This window comes from Molossus molossus, unplaced genomic scaffold (assembly GCF_014108415.1).
Source record: "Molossus molossus isolate mMolMol1 unplaced genomic scaffold, mMolMol1.p scaffold_m16_p_19, whole genome shotgun sequence".
NCBI lineage: Eukaryota > Metazoa > Chordata > Mammalia > Chiroptera > Molossidae > Molossus > Molossus molossus.
Window position 1 is genome coordinate 49,400,300 of NW_023425354.1, and position 15,229 is coordinate 49,415,528.

At 48.4% G+C, this 15,229-nt stretch overlaps 1 protein-coding gene across 1 annotated transcript in view; it reads right to left on the reverse strand.

Annotated features, from left to right (window-relative positions):
• Positions 1 to 15,229, reverse strand: part of PIK3R5 (phosphoinositide-3-kinase regulatory subunit 5) — a 68,932-nt gene that overhangs the window by 23,157 nt on the left and 30,546 nt on the right. The window contains exons 2-3 of the mRNA XM_036269758.1: positions 2,617 to 2,803; positions 1,487 to 1,605 (exon numbers count right to left, since the gene is read on the reverse strand). Coding sequence (XP_036125651.1) covers positions 1,487 to 1,592 — 106 coding nt within the window. The 5' untranslated portion in view covers positions 1,593 to 1,605; positions 2,617 to 2,803. The remainder of the gene's footprint in view (positions 1 to 1,486; positions 1,606 to 2,616; positions 2,804 to 15,229) is intronic.

Below are 15,229 nucleotides of genomic sequence, written 5' to 3' on the forward strand. Positions count from 1 at the left end.
GCTGGAAGAATAGGGAGAGGAGCACGGTGGCCCCGCACCCCTCTCCAACGCCCACGGGACTTCCCAGGACCGCCTGCAAGGGAGCCCAGGAAGGGGAAGCGACATTTACTTATATTTTGAAAGCGACAATGAACACTTTGTCATTCTAACTTCCCCAGACTTTCTTATTTTGCCAATTTCAGTTTCTCTGCAGTCAGCAAGGGTAAACCCCTAAAAATTAAAGGGGTGGTCATGGAGGTGTGTGTGTGTGTGAGTGTGTGTGTGTGAGTGTGTGTAGTGGCGAGTGAGGGCCGGAGGGGCAGAAGTAGCTGGACCATGAGTTTCACGGAGCTCCAGGCCCCCCCTCCCCCGTGTGCATGGGCTCCTTCCAAAGTCTTAGAGGCACCTAACAGTGCGTTTCATGGGGTCACACAGGTTTTTATAAAATTTGTAAAAGTCACATAGTTCCGTGTTATTTTACTTAATGATAGCCCTCTCAATTCTATAAGCTTACACTCCATCAACACCTGGGCAGGAGGCAAGAAGACAAATACTACCACTTAGTGACCGCCTACTCTGGGCCAGGCCTCTGCTTACACCATCTCCATCGAGCCTCCCATCCTCCCTTCAGGAAGGTGCTTCCTGTTGTTATTGTTCTGATTGTACAGACAAGGCAGGTGAGGCCCCGAGAGGCTAAGTGACTTCGAACAAGTTTACACAACCAGTGAGAGAGAGTTTCATCCAAATCAATTTCATTCCAAAAGCCAAGGACAGCCTCTCAGAGGAGGTGGCGTTTGAGCTGAGACCTGGATGAGAAAGAGCCAGCTGTGCACAATTCTGAGGGAAGAATTCCAGGCAGCAAGTGCAAAGGTCCTGAGGTAGGAAGAGACCAGATTTGTTCAGGAATAGTGGGTATCTCTCTCAAGGGGTAGTTAGGGAGGCAAGTGAGATATGGGATAAGAAAAATCTTTACAAGCATAAGAATTATTACAATCAGCCACTAGACTTCAGAGACAGGACTGCCCCGGCCTGCAGATACCATTTCTCAGTCCTGGGAAACATGAAACATGGAGGCCTCTGGCTTCCTGCTAAGATTGTTCCTTGCTCCATGGGGGAGAAGAGGATGGGGCTGTGGAAGGAACTTGAAGCCAAGTAAACAGAATTCTGGGGAGAGCCGTCTATAAATTCCCAGCTGCTCTTTCTGAATCAACCACTGTGGTATTTCTAAGCAGGTTCAATAACTACTGTGCTTCTAGCATACGCGAAGGAAGAAGATACAGCTCTGGGAAAGGTGAGGAAGGCAGCGCGGGAGACAGGAGACACTGCTGCACGCTGAGGGCCTCCCCGTCAGGTGCTGTGCCGAGCACCGCCCAGGAGATCCAGGAGTCTGCAAAGTCACAGAGTTGGAACCAGAATCTGCCGGCTTCCATGCCTCGTCCAGGGCTCCCTGCAGCCCCTGAGGCTTGCTTGGGCTTTAAGAGCACCCCCCTAGTTCCCTCAGACCTACCTGACCAGGAGGAGGACCGGTGACGGTTGAAGCTGAGTCCATGCAAGCAGCGCTCCAGGGCGTGCTGGATGCGGTCCTCTGTGCACGTCGTAGCCCCTGGCTGCATCCTGAGTCATCGCCTGCGCGGGGACAGACACTGGTCAGCCCGGGACCCCCAGGTGCGAAGAGCACAGGCCTAGCCGGGCAGATGGCACAGACAACAGACACTCAGCCCAGCACACGGGCCTTGCTATTGCTTGAGTGCTGTGGGCACAGAGGAGGGGCTCACAGCTGCCTCCAGGGCTGGAAGGACTCCTGGGGCGCTGCTCACGCGGCAGGAAGGGGTGCTCCTGCGGCCATGGCACGACCCGTCAGGAAGCGAGGGGTCGGGGACAGGAGTGGAGAGGTGCCTGCCCCACGGGCACTGGTGAGTGTCTCCAAGAGCCTGGGGGGTGTCCAGGGAGTGCCCAGACCCCAGTAGGCCGGGCAGGAGGACCTCCAGAAAAGAATGAGAATCACAGGGGGATTTTTCTGAATTTCCAGGCCTGTACCCTCAACCCCAAGGGATGGGCAGGGAGCCTGTTCCTGTTGAGAAGAGCCAGAGACCCCCTCACTGCACTGGGGGTCCCAGCGCTGCGACGTGGTGGGCTGTCCTCCACCACCTGCCACATCTCAGCTTGGGTGCCCAGGCCACGGGCACCTGTTCCTTTTCTCTCCTCACCTCCACTTTTGCCATGTTTCTTTGCTTTCTCTGAGGCTTGGCAATGTTGTTACTAGTTATCCAAAGACCCTGCCTGGCCCCCCTCCATTGTCCTACTGAGGAGAGACCCAGGGTGCTCAGCTCAGGCTGGAGGGCCACTGAGGAGGGGACATCAGGGGGGTTTTAGCACCAGATGGGTAACTGTGGGAAGTGCCAAATTCTAAGAGCCCCAGAAGGGCCAGCCCAGCTTCTTGGCTACGTGCGAGGCCCGCGTCCTCCGGGAGCCACAGCAGGCAGGTTAGACGGGTGAACAAGCCTGGTCTCTGGATCCACAGACTTGGACTCGGGTCTCGACTCTGCTACTTACTAGCCAGATGGCTCTGGACAAATTCTGTGACTTTCCTGAACCTCAGTTTACATATCTATAACATGGGATAAGGAGGGGACCGACCCCATAGGGCTGCTGGGAAGATTCAATGCCGTCGTGGTGGATCTGCGGGGTCAGCCTCCAGGACAGAACAGCGATCATGCCCCAGCCTCTGCCCCAGGTCTCTCCCTGCGTTCACCCTGCAGGCAGCCTCCATCGCCGGCCAGTCAGGCCACGTCAGAGAGGAAGCTGAAGAGGCAGCAGTCCCGCTCTGTGGAAGTGAGGACAGACCAGGAAACCACAAGCAGAAGCACAAGGCTCGGAGCTGAGCCATGCAAACAGCATGCAAAGAGCTCTGGAATCCGAGGCTGGGCCCGCTGCAGGACGGGCGGCCAGCTGACGGGGCCCCAGCAGGCACATCCTCCTGCCCCCCCCCCCCCCCCCCGCCAGGGAGCAACCACGTGTCCAGGCAAACATAGCCCTCTGTGAGCTGTCCAGCATCACATCACCTCACTGATGTCTCTGGGATGGTGCAGTGGTCAGCATGTATTTATTCTTTCTATTTTTTCCTTTATTGATTTTTAGAGAGAGAGGAAGGGAGAGGGAGAGAGATAGCAACATTGATGAGACAGAACATCGATTGGCCTCCTCCTGCATGCCCCCCACTGGGGATCAGGCCCACAACCTGGGGATGTGCCCTGACTGGGAATCGAACCGGCAACCTCTTGGTGCATGGGTCAACACTCAACCACTGAGCCACACCGGCCGGGCAGCATGCATTTATTCGTTCAGAGTTAATGACCACCTATATGTGTCAGGCGGTAAGGACACTGCACTGAATGAAGCCGGCCAGCCCCTTGGTAGGAGACAGACATTAAAACACGATTTCACAGCCCTGGCCAGTGTGGCGGGGTGGGTTGGGCGTCATCCGTGCACCCGACGTTGCAGGTTTGATTCCAGTCAGGGCGCATGCCCGGGTTGAAGGCTCGACCCCTGTAAGGAGCGTGCAGGAGCCCATCGAAGTTGCCCTCTCACATCAGTGTTTCTCTCCCCTGCTCCCTTCCTCTCTCTCTAAAAAATCAATAAACTACTAAAAAAACACCCCAAAAAACAATTTAACAGACAAAGAAAGAGGTCGTCGCAGAAGGTGGTCACACTATGAAGAAAGTGACAGTCCTGGGGTGTGCCGAATGGGGGGCCCATTCTAGGTTGTTGGAGGTCAGCGAAGCTTCTTAGAAGGGACATTTAAGATGAATGAGGAATTTGGGAGAAAAGTTGGGGTGAGGGGTATTCCAGAGAGAGGACACAGCATGTGCAAAGGACGGCGCAGGAACGAGCCTGCCAAGGACTGAGACCCTGGAGCACAGACCAGCCTCCCAGGTCCCACCTGCTGCTGCTGCTGACGTGGCGGACTGAGTGCAGACACTCTCACTGGTTTTCAGGACTCTGGACCTTGGGTGTTTCCATTAGTGGCACCTCGATGCCTGAAGATGCCCTTGGGTCCATCCAGGGAGATGATTTTGTGTGTGTGTGTGTATGTGGTACGTGCCCCTATCGGGAACTGAACCCGGGACTCTCTGGTCCGCAGGCCGACGCTCAACCGCTGAGCCAAAATGGCCAGGACCCTTCCACGGAGATTTTGACAGTTGCCTTTGGGCCTTTGTCTGCCGGCTCCTTCTAGTGGTTCAGGCAGTGAGTCCTGGACCTGGAGCCAGGCAGGCGGACTTCAGGCGTTCAGGCCCCTCCTTCACCTGGACTGTGCTGGTACCTGGCATGGATGTGTCCCTGGGGATGAACGCTTGTGAAGAGGCCGCACCCTTCTACCGTCAGGGGCAGCCCTCTGTTGGCAAGGCAAAGACACGAGCTCCGTGTGTGTGGTGGGGGTGGACATTAGCAACCGAAGCTGGACTTGAGCTGTTTTGTGGATCCTTCACCCTGGAGAGCCCCCAGCAGGGTGAGGAATGCTCAGCAGATGCTCAGCAGTCGAGCCTGACGGTTGGATCACCTTTGGGGGAAGCTGGGGTGGAGGGGCAGGTGAAGAGCTGGAAAATCTGTGGCACAGAGAAGTTAAACAACTGGCATAAGGTCACACAGCTAGGAGGTGGCAAAGCCAGGCTATGAACCCAGGGAGTCTGACTCTTGACCACTACCACACACTGCCCCTCAGTACCATCAAAATGCAGTTACTAGAAGAAAACTAAAATCAATTCATGCTCCACCCCACAAGTGAAGACTCAATTAACTATACCATGGTCTTGCTTTATGTGGCCCCGAGTCCCAGTTGCTGGGAATCTTGAGGTCACCATGCCTGTCTACACAGCTGCCGCCCTCCAAAGACAGGACAAGGGCTCACAGAAGCAGCATTCTTGGCTGAACAGGGCGGTGACCACGGTGGCCCACGGGGCCCAGGAGTCTCGAGTCTGCAGCAGAGGGTTTACCGTGGGAACTGAGTGTAAGTGATGATATTGGGGGTTGCTGAATGGGGAACCCATTCTAGGTTGTTGGAGGTCAGCAAAGACTCTCAGAAGGGACATTTAAGATGAATGTCCAGCCCCGCTGCAAAGGATAAGTCCACCCAGCCCCTCTGCCCAGCCCCTCCGCCAAGCCCCACTGCAATGGATAAGTCCGTGGTGTCACGAGGTAGGAATGAGTCACCCTGCTCATTGCATCCCACTGCAACTGATGCAGACACAAGGTCCAAATGCACAGTTCAGCCGACGCCCCTTCTGCCTCACCCCATCCGTAGGGGTCAGAACACAGTGTTCTTCACAGAGGCTAAAGGCTGCTCCCGCACACCTCCGATGTCTGCTGGCCATGCTTCATCCCTTCCTGGGCCCTGGCCTCAGGGTCCCTGGCTGTTCACTGGAAGCAATCAAGGCCTTCTCCGCAGACGGGCGCTGGGCAGAGTCCCCATTAAGCCAGCCTCCCTGGCATCTGAGGCCATCTAGAGCTTGCCCCCAAGCTCGTCTTAGAGGCAGGACTTGCCCGAGGTGCTGGGACCCAGCCGGGGATCCTCAGCTGAGCTGCCCTGGAGGTTGACGCAGCTCACGCCTGGTCCGCCGCGCGCTCATTTCCGTTTGATGAGTCAGTCACCAGCCGTTTCTTGAGACTTGTCAGCAGAACCCCATGGCTTTGGGGCGGAGATAAAGAGGGAAGAAAGCGGCATCTCACTTTCCCCAGGGATGATGCCTTTTTTCAAAGGCTTGGTGAGCAAGGCCTGGCTTCCCCTGGCATGCCGCTCCCGGCCCCCTTCTCCGCCCCGCTGAAGCATCTGTTGTGAAATTCAGTGGCTGCCCAGAATGGGAATGCCCCGCACACCCGCAGTGGGGGAGTGTTGAAACATTCAAAAATGGGGTTTGCCCCCACGTCCGAGTTCCTCTTCTGAGCCAGTAAGGATGAGTCTTTACTGGGGACCCTGAACAGGACAGGGTCACGTTGATGTGACCCCTTGGGGTAAAACAGGGTTATCTTCCCTAATGTGCAGGACTAGCCGGAGAGTCGGGGTCTTCCTGGGCCCAGCTTCCCGAGGCAGCCCCACATGGGGCAGGGACGAGGGCACCTCTTCTTGGGGGACTTCTCAAACAGTGAGGAATGGCAGAATTGGAGGGACCACATCTCGGAGGGAGGGAAGCATGGTCTTCCGGGCTCTGGCAGGACCCCATACTGCTTCCCTGGTGTTCTGGAATATTTCAGGCCCGTGCTTTGAGGCCTTAGTCCCACAGGTGGGAATGAGAGAGACATCGGGGCCTGTGGTCCTGCTCCGACGCCACCTGCTTTCTCCTGGATCACTCCTCTCTCCCCCTTCTTCCTGTCCCCTGTGGCATGACCTCCCTTTCTGCCCCCACTGTCTTCCTCATGACTGCTTAAGGCAGAGGACAGTGTGGTGGGAGCGAAGGAGGCGCAGCCCTTCCGGGGAAGGCGAGGGCACAGCACAGCCACGTCCTCCGTGGCCCACGTGAGGGCACAGCACAGCCACGTCCTCCGTGGCCCACACGAGGGCACAGCACAGCCACGTCCTCCGTGGCCCACGTTAAAGAAATAACTCAAATGAAACGGGATACGGGGGGAGGGCAAAAGGTGAAATACAAACAACAACAAATTAACCTAACTGCACTGTAAACCATTAACAGAGCCACATTGAAGGGGATGGGAGTAAAAGAACTAACCTGAGTAACTTTGGAAAACAGCATTTTGACCAGATATTATAAAGCTAAGCACAAATATAACGACATACAGATACAATGACATACAAACACTGTTTTCTAGTTATGACACCTGTTTCTCACGGGGATGTGGGATAAGAATTCTGGAGCTTCTTTTTTTAAATTTATTTTTATTTTTTATTTTATTAGTATTTTTTTAAGAGAGAGAGGAAGGGAGAGAGAGATGGAAACATCAATGTAAGAGAGAGAAGCATTGATCGGCTGCACGCCCCCTACAAGGGGTTGAGCCCGAAACCTGGGCATGTGCCCTGACTGGGAATCGAACCAGGACCTCTCAGGCCATGGACCACGCTCAGTCCACTGAGCCACACAAGCCAGGCAATCCTGGAGCTTTTTTATGTGTATGCTAGGATTGAACACAGAGGAAATATATCATAGATCATGAGAACCAGTTTCTCACTGTTGGAGGAAGAAGTTACACCATAAGAAAAAGGTAGAAGCTAGAATGAACCAACCTATGGTGCTAGACTGAAACTGGAGAGATCAGTATCAACTCATGGTTTTTAATGTATACACAGATAGATACATATGGAAGTAAAAAAAGGTGTATATGCTTGCATTAACGTGCACACGTATGTTTCCTAGCTCTGTCTGCTGAGAGAGCCGAGAAGCAACAATGTCCCAGGAGCAATGAGCTCACCTAATGTCCAGACCGTGGTTTCTAAATACCATTCTCTAATCGAAGGACTCAGGCTCCTTAGAGAAATGGCTGATTCTAGGGCTAGGGCAGGAAACATACACGAGACATCTGGAGCACTTTGGAGTGCCGGGAAATAGGTCAATGCTTGCACCGGGAGGAGTGTCCGAAGGACATGGGAGCTGCTCGGAGGAGCTTTCAACGGCTAAAGCCAGGATAATTTGCAAAACAAAATATATAATAAAAGGATTGGGTTATAATTCATAGGTTGAAGTAAGTGTCCATGAGTCTATACTATTGTTATATATAATAAAATTTTAGAAATAAAATAAACAGAAGAGAAGAAACAGGTCTCCTTTACAAAGGAATTCCAATTAATAAATGTGGGAGAAATGAGAGAAATACAACATCACTATTAGGCAAACACCACAGTAGTAATTTCACAGGCAAGAACCACCCATGGATGCTAAAATCTACGGGTAAAAATCTGAGAGGAAACAGGACATTTGCATAACGTCAGAGTATCCCCCCTCCCCCCAACTGATTGATTACAAAGGGGAGAAAAGTAACTTTAGATGGAGAAACCCAGCACCACCTATGAACCTCATGATCAAAGTTAACATCACCAATACGAGGACGTAGCAACATCATGTTTCCCCTGATATGATGCACTGAGAGGGATATGGCATCACTTCTGTGGGATGCTTCCAAAAACACATAACCACCGTCCAATCATAAAAAGATCACTCCAAACCCAACTGAAAGAAACACTATAAAATAACTGACCAGTACTCACCCAAGTGTCAAGGTCATGAAAGATAAGGAAAGACTGAAGAACAGTCTCAGATTGGAGGAGACACAAAAAAGCTAAATACAACCCAGCCAGTGTGGCTCAGTGGTTGAGCGTCGACCCATGCACCAAGAGGTTGCAGGTTCAATTCCTGGTCAGGGCACACGCCCAGGTTGTGAGCCCGATCCCCAGTGGGGGCATATGTGGGAGGCAACCAATCAATGTTCTCTCTTATCAATGTTTCTATCTCTCTCTCCCTCTCTCTTCCTCTCTCTCTAACAATCAATAAAGGAAAAAAAATTTTTTTAAAGCTAAATACAATGTGGGATCCTGAGCTGGATTCTGCAATTGAAAGGGAACATAAGAGGGGAAATGGTTCACATCCCAATAAAGTCTGTAGTAGTGTACGTTGCTGTACGAGTTGCTCGTGGTTTTCATAACTGCACCAAGTTATGTGAGCTGTAGACACTGGGGGAAGCTGGGTGGAGGGCATACTTGTCTCTAAGACCTTGTAGAATGACATAACCTTCCATACCCTTTACATATCTATATATATCTATATCTCTATATATATCTATATCTCTATATCTATCTATCTATCTATCTATCTATCTATCTATCTATCTATCTATCTATCTATATCTCCAGTGCCTTGCTGCCCTTCATGAACTTGTTTAAAGCTGCTATTTGATGTATCCTCATAGTTGCTAATTACTGGTGGGTAGACCAGTGCAGGGCTGGCTGCCTTAGAATCCCCTAAGTCGATGTTCCTAAACTGGAGTAGAGACTCTCGAAGGCTTCCTGAGGGCTTTCTCAGAATGGTTAGGTTGTGTTTTCATTTGGACGGCAATCTATAAGAAGTTAGAGTTTACATAATCTAGAACATCTTGATAACACCTACGACCAAATGTTTCCGTAAGGTGTGGATGCCCCAGTTTGCGTTCATGTCTGTCGCGGATTGTTGTCACCTAAGAAGGCAGAACATGCCAGGTGTGTCCTTGGGGTCTGCGAGAGCTCAATGTTGATCAGAAGGAATTCATATACGGAAAACGTTTGCAATAGTGCTTGGCACAAAATAAGCATTCGATAAATGCTGTCTATCAAGTATCAGGGTACCTGACCAACATACACAATTCTGCTACCCAACTCCTGATGCCTTTGAGATTGGGCCAAGAAATAAAAACACTTTCTGGATGATTCTAATGCACAGTCAGGCTGGGAAAGTGATGTTCTCTGCTACACACACACACACACACACACTAGGTTGTAAGGTCAGGAGGGCACCTTAGAGGTCACCTGTGCACTTCTCCAATTCTACAGATGGAAAATGGAGACGCTGAGCAGTGACACACTTGCACAGATTAGAAAGTGGCAAATCTATAACCAGGACCTGAGCCCAGAACCCCAGGAGAGTCGTGACACCTCTTGCTTGGCTGGGAATCAGCCTCTGCTGCCCCATGGTGAGTGATCTCAGCACCTCTAGGGTATTTTTGGAATCCTTTTGCAAATTTCTTTTGGCGTCTTGGGCTTTTTAGGTATTCAACTTCCTCATGTGCCAATTTTGTGAATTTAGGTTTTTGACAATATCATTCATTTTAAGGAGGTTTAAAATTATATTAGCAAAGATCTGAATCTAGAATTCCTAAATAATTTTTAAAATTATATCTGAATCAGCCCTGGCCAGTTTGGCTCAGCGGTTGGAGCATCCACCCATGGACCAAAGAGCTGAGGGTTCAATTCCGGTCAAGGGCTCATACCTCGGTTGCAGTTGACCCCGACCCTGGTCGGGGTTGTGTGGGAGGCAACCAGTCTATGTGTCTTTCACATCAATGTTTCTCTCTCCCTCCTTCCCAGTCTATCTGAAGATAAACAGAAAAATATCCTCAGGTGAGGATTAAAAAAAATTGTATCTGAATTAGTGATTTTAGCCCCTCTTTTAATCTTTATGTTCTAATATTATATATATATGTATATATGTATAATTGCAACAAAAAGAACAAAAGAAGAGCCCTGACTGGTTTGGCTCAGTGGTTAGAGTGTCGGCCTGTGGTCCAGAGAGACCCGGGTTCGGTTTCCGCTAAGGGCACATACCTCAGTTGCAGTTTGTCCCCAGTGCTGGTTGGGTCGTGCGAGTGGCAGCCACTCGATGTGTCCCTTTCACATCGATGTTTCTCTCTCTCTCTCTCTCTCTTCTCTCTCTCCCTCTCACTCTATCTGAACAAAAAAATGGAAAAATGTCCTCGGGTGAGGATTAAAAAAAAAAAAAAGAACAAAATAAGAGAAAATAAACTTTACAACTGTGCAGAATTTGAATAAAATAAAACTTTTGAGGGACATAAAAGCAGGCAAATAAATAGAAACGCATACCCTGTTGTGAGACAGGAAGATTCAATATCATATAGAATTAATTCAAAATGAAGTATAGACAAAATGTAAAGAGCTTGAACTACAAAAGTCTTAGAAAAAAAGTAGGTGAAAAATATCATCACATTGGATTTGACAATGATTTCTTAGACATGACACTAAAAGCACAGGCAACAGAATTAAAAATAGATAAGCTGGATGACATCAACATTTAAAACTCTGTGCACTGCCCGGCCTGTGGGGCTCAGTGGATTGAGCATCATCCCATGGACTGAGAGGTCCTGGTTTGATTCCCAATCAGGGCACATGCCTGGGCTGCAGGCTCAATCCCCAGTAGGGGGTGTGCAGGAGACAGTTGATCAATGTTTCTCACAGTGATGTTTCTCTCTCTCTCTCCCCCTTCCTCTCTCTCTAAAAAATCAATAAAAATATATTTAGGAATAAAACAAACAAACTCTGTGCATCAAAAGAAACAACAGAGTGAAAAGGAAACCTTCTGAATAGAAGGACGTATTTGCAAATTATGTATCTGATAAGAAGTTAGTACCAGAATATATAAAGATTTCCCATAAACTCAACAACAAAACAAACCCAATTTAAAAATGGACAAAGAACTTGAACAAACAAACATTCCTGTAAAGAAGATATACAAATGACCACTAAGCACATGAAAATATGCTCAACCTCACTAATCATTGAGGAAATGCAAATCAAAGCCACAATAAGCTCACACCTGCCAGAATGGCCACCATCAATAAATCAACAAACAAGTGCTGGCAAGGATGTGGAGAAAAGGGAACCCCCGTGCATTGTTGACAGAAGACTCGTGCAGCCGCTGTGGAAAACAGTATAGAGTTTCCTCAAAAAATTATTTAAAAAATGTAACTGCCTTTTGATCCAGTAATCCCACTTCTGAGAATATAACCTAAGAATCCCAAAACACCAGTCAGAAAGAGTATATTGCACCTCTATGTTCATAGCAGTGTTATTTACAATAGTCAAGATCTGAAAATAGTCCAAGTGCCCATCAATAGATGAGTGGATAAAAAAGCCGTGGTACATATACACAATGGAATACTACATGGCTGTAAAAAAGAAGCAACTCTTACCCTTTGCAACAGCATGGATGGACCTGGAGAGTATTATGCTAAGTGAAATAAGCCAGTCAGAGAAAGACAAATACCATACCATCTCATTTATACATGAAATCTAATGCACAAAATAAACTGCCAAACAAAATAGAACCAGAGGCATAGATACATGGAACAGACTAACAGAGCTCAGAGGGGAGGGGATGGGGGAACTGGCCAGAAGAAGGTGAAGAGAGTAGCCAAAGAACATATCTACACAGCCCATGGACACAGACAACAGAGTGGTGAAGGCCAGGGGAGGGGTGGTGGCCCTGGGTGGAGGTGGGCAAGGGGTGGAGGAAATGAGGGACATCTATAATAGTGTCAACAATAAAAAGAAGAAAAGAGAAAAAGAAAGAAAAAAAACACGACACAGTGAGATACAGCTTCACAGTCACTAGGATGGCTATTATCAAAACAATAACAGCAAAATAAGTGTTAGCAAGGATGTGAAGAAGTGGGAACATTTAGGCACTGTTGGTGGGAATGTAAAATGGTGCAGCCACCATGAAAAACAGTATGCTGGTTCCTCAAAAAATTCAAAATAGAATTACCACAATCCAATTATTCCAGTTCCGGCTATATAGCCGAAAGAATTGAAAGAGGTACTTGAATAGACGGTGCATACGCATGTTCACAGTGGCATCATTCACAATAGCGAAAAGGTAGAAGCAACCCACGTGTCCATCAACTGATGAATGGCTGAACAGGGTACATGCCTGCAGTGGAATGTTATTAGTCCTTAAAAAGAAGGAAATTCTGACACATGCTACACCATGGATGAACTTTGAGGACATTATGTTGAGTAAAATAAGCCTGTCACAAAAAAGTCAAATATGATTCCACTTACATGGGGGCCATAGAGCAGTTAAATTAGTAGGGACAGAAAGTAGAGTGATGGTTGCCAGGGGCTGGGGGGAGGGGAAAGGGGTGTTCGTGTTTAATGGGCACAGAGTTTCAGTTTTACAAGATGAAAGAGCTCTGGAGATCTGTCGCACAATGTGAAAGTACTTAACACTACTGAGCTGTACACTTAAAATGATTACAATGAAAAATTTTATGTCGAGTGTACTTTACTACAATTTTTCAAACGGGCTAAAAAAAATAATGAACATCTTTATGATATTGCATAGGAATGTCAATTGTCTACAAGTTTCAGCCTAGAAAATAGGAAGGAAGGAAGGAAGGAAGGAAGGAAGGAAGGAAGGAAGGAAGGAAGGAAGGAAGGAGGGAGGGAGGGAGGGAGGGAGGGAGGGAGGGAGGGAGGGAGGGAGGGAGGGTCTGCTCTATGTCAGGAACTCTGCTGGGCACTTGCACTTGATTATCTAGTATAATGATCATAATGACTCTATAACATAATCACAGTTTCTCAGAGTGCTGCAGTACGGAGAGAGTCAGCCCTCTATTTGCCCAAGTTCCTGCCGTCTCGGTTCCTATGGCCTGAGCCAGAAGCACATCCAAGTTGGCCCGACTCCCAAAGCCCACGTTCTTTCCTAAGCCATGTTCATAGGAAATCATTTCCACTGTCTGGGAGACAAAGGGCCGTGAATGCGGTTTCGCCTCTGTGTTATCATTTGAGGCTTCCAGGGAAGACGTCTTACACAGTGTCTGAATTTTCATTGCCAGTGATTCATTCCCCATGGGTTAGGGTTACTCACTTCCTCGGTCCTGGCTTATTTTTCAAGATGTGAGATTCCTGGAGGGACATTTCACTAACAAATGAGTCTATTACGGCAGTGACTGTGAATATTGGGCAGAGGAAGGACTTCAGGGCCAGGAGAGGAGGGAAATATGAAAAGGTAGGCGGAAATGGCATGGGGGTGGGGGGCAGGGAGCAGGATTACATAGACGCGTGTACAAAGGGGAAACCCACTGAGGGCATAGATAAGCCTTTATCTACTTCCCAACTTTGCTCTCGCTCTTCTTTACCAAGGAAACGGCCCAGGAAAGCTCAGGAAGACAAAGTTGTGGTTAAGACAAGAAGAAATGCGATGAGGAATGGCACGGGAAGGAGAAAGATGCTAACATGTATACGACAGTGACTCCACGCCAGATACTGTGCTTAGGGCTTGAAGCGCTTATCTCATGGATTCTGAACATCACAAAGATGAGGAAAATGCAGCTCCCAGTGGCTAAATGACCTTCCCAAGGTTGCACAATAAGCAAGTAGCCTAGGCAAAACCTGAACCCAGGTCTACCTGACTTCCTTCTACCCAGGCAATGATCTGGACGAGTACTGAAAAGAAAACAGGATGCATGAAGTTGCCTTCGCATATAATAATTATAACAGCAGCAGCTAATGCTACTTGAGAGCTTACTATGTGCCAGGCACTGTTGTAGGTGTTTTCTATGAATTAACTCATTGAATAGTAGACACCCTCTTATTCCCGTCTTAAAAATGAGGAAACAGGCAAGGAGTGTTCTCTTGGCTGGTAAATGATGTATATCCTTTCTTGGCATGTCCTGGGCAATTTAACTTCTCTATGTACAGTACAGGAAACCATAATGGAGCTAGAGATGGGCAAATGGAAATGACTGCCAAGCTGAGGAACCAGAGAAAGACGAAGAATTTACTAAGGTATGAACTCCAGGCAGCTACCAAATTCTCTGGGCCCCTCAGCTAAGGCATGGACACCCGGCACTGTTTCATCCTGCCCCGCTGAATAACAAGGCAAAAAAATGAATGTAGATGCACAAACTCAAGATAGCCAATTGCACATATGTTAGCAGCTTTCTGGTTTTTCTGGATGTGGAAAAAGACTGGCTGTGACAAACTGCATTCATTACAGGCTGCTCCCTTTCTGCAGCATCATTTTCAGTTTGTAAGACAGGCACGAATACTTCACAGTTTGGGGCAAAGAAGATGACATGGAGCACTGTGACTTCCAGGCGCTTTCCCAGTGGGAAAAATGGGGCACGGGCTTGTCTAATCCATTCTCTCTTCCTCCCCCCACCTTTTCTTCCCTCCCAGAATGAAAACTACTTAGCACCCCGTTGTTTCTCTGTTAATCCAACAACAGGTAAACGCTTTCAGACACAGTCATATCCATCTTCTTTGGTTTCCTTTCTCTTTAAACTCTTGCCTAATTATACAAGAGAAATTGCTTGCTTCTTACCTCTAAGTCCCATTCATGAATATGGTTTATTAGCACAAGAAAAACTTCTCTTACAAGAAAAGAAACCATTGATGTTTGTGGACAGAACTGAAATCAGACACTTCTGATACTTGGCCAGGTGTGATTTTTACAACTTTTTATGAAACAAACACTGATTTCAAGAGTCCCATCTAGCCCATTCTAGAACTCTCTAGGGCTCTACGGAGCTATTTACTGTGACATTCGGAGAGCAGGCACTAATGTAGTCTCTCCCAACTTCTTAGCAAATATACCCACGAAGACTAGAACAAAGGAAGACGTACGCACACAATCCGAACTGAAAACTAGTACTGACAGGCCAGAGTCAAGGACCGACATTATGTCTAAAGCAGATGGAAATGGATTAAGGCAACCGAGACTTGAGTTCAGGCCAAACTCTCTACAGAAGGTGGGCAGCA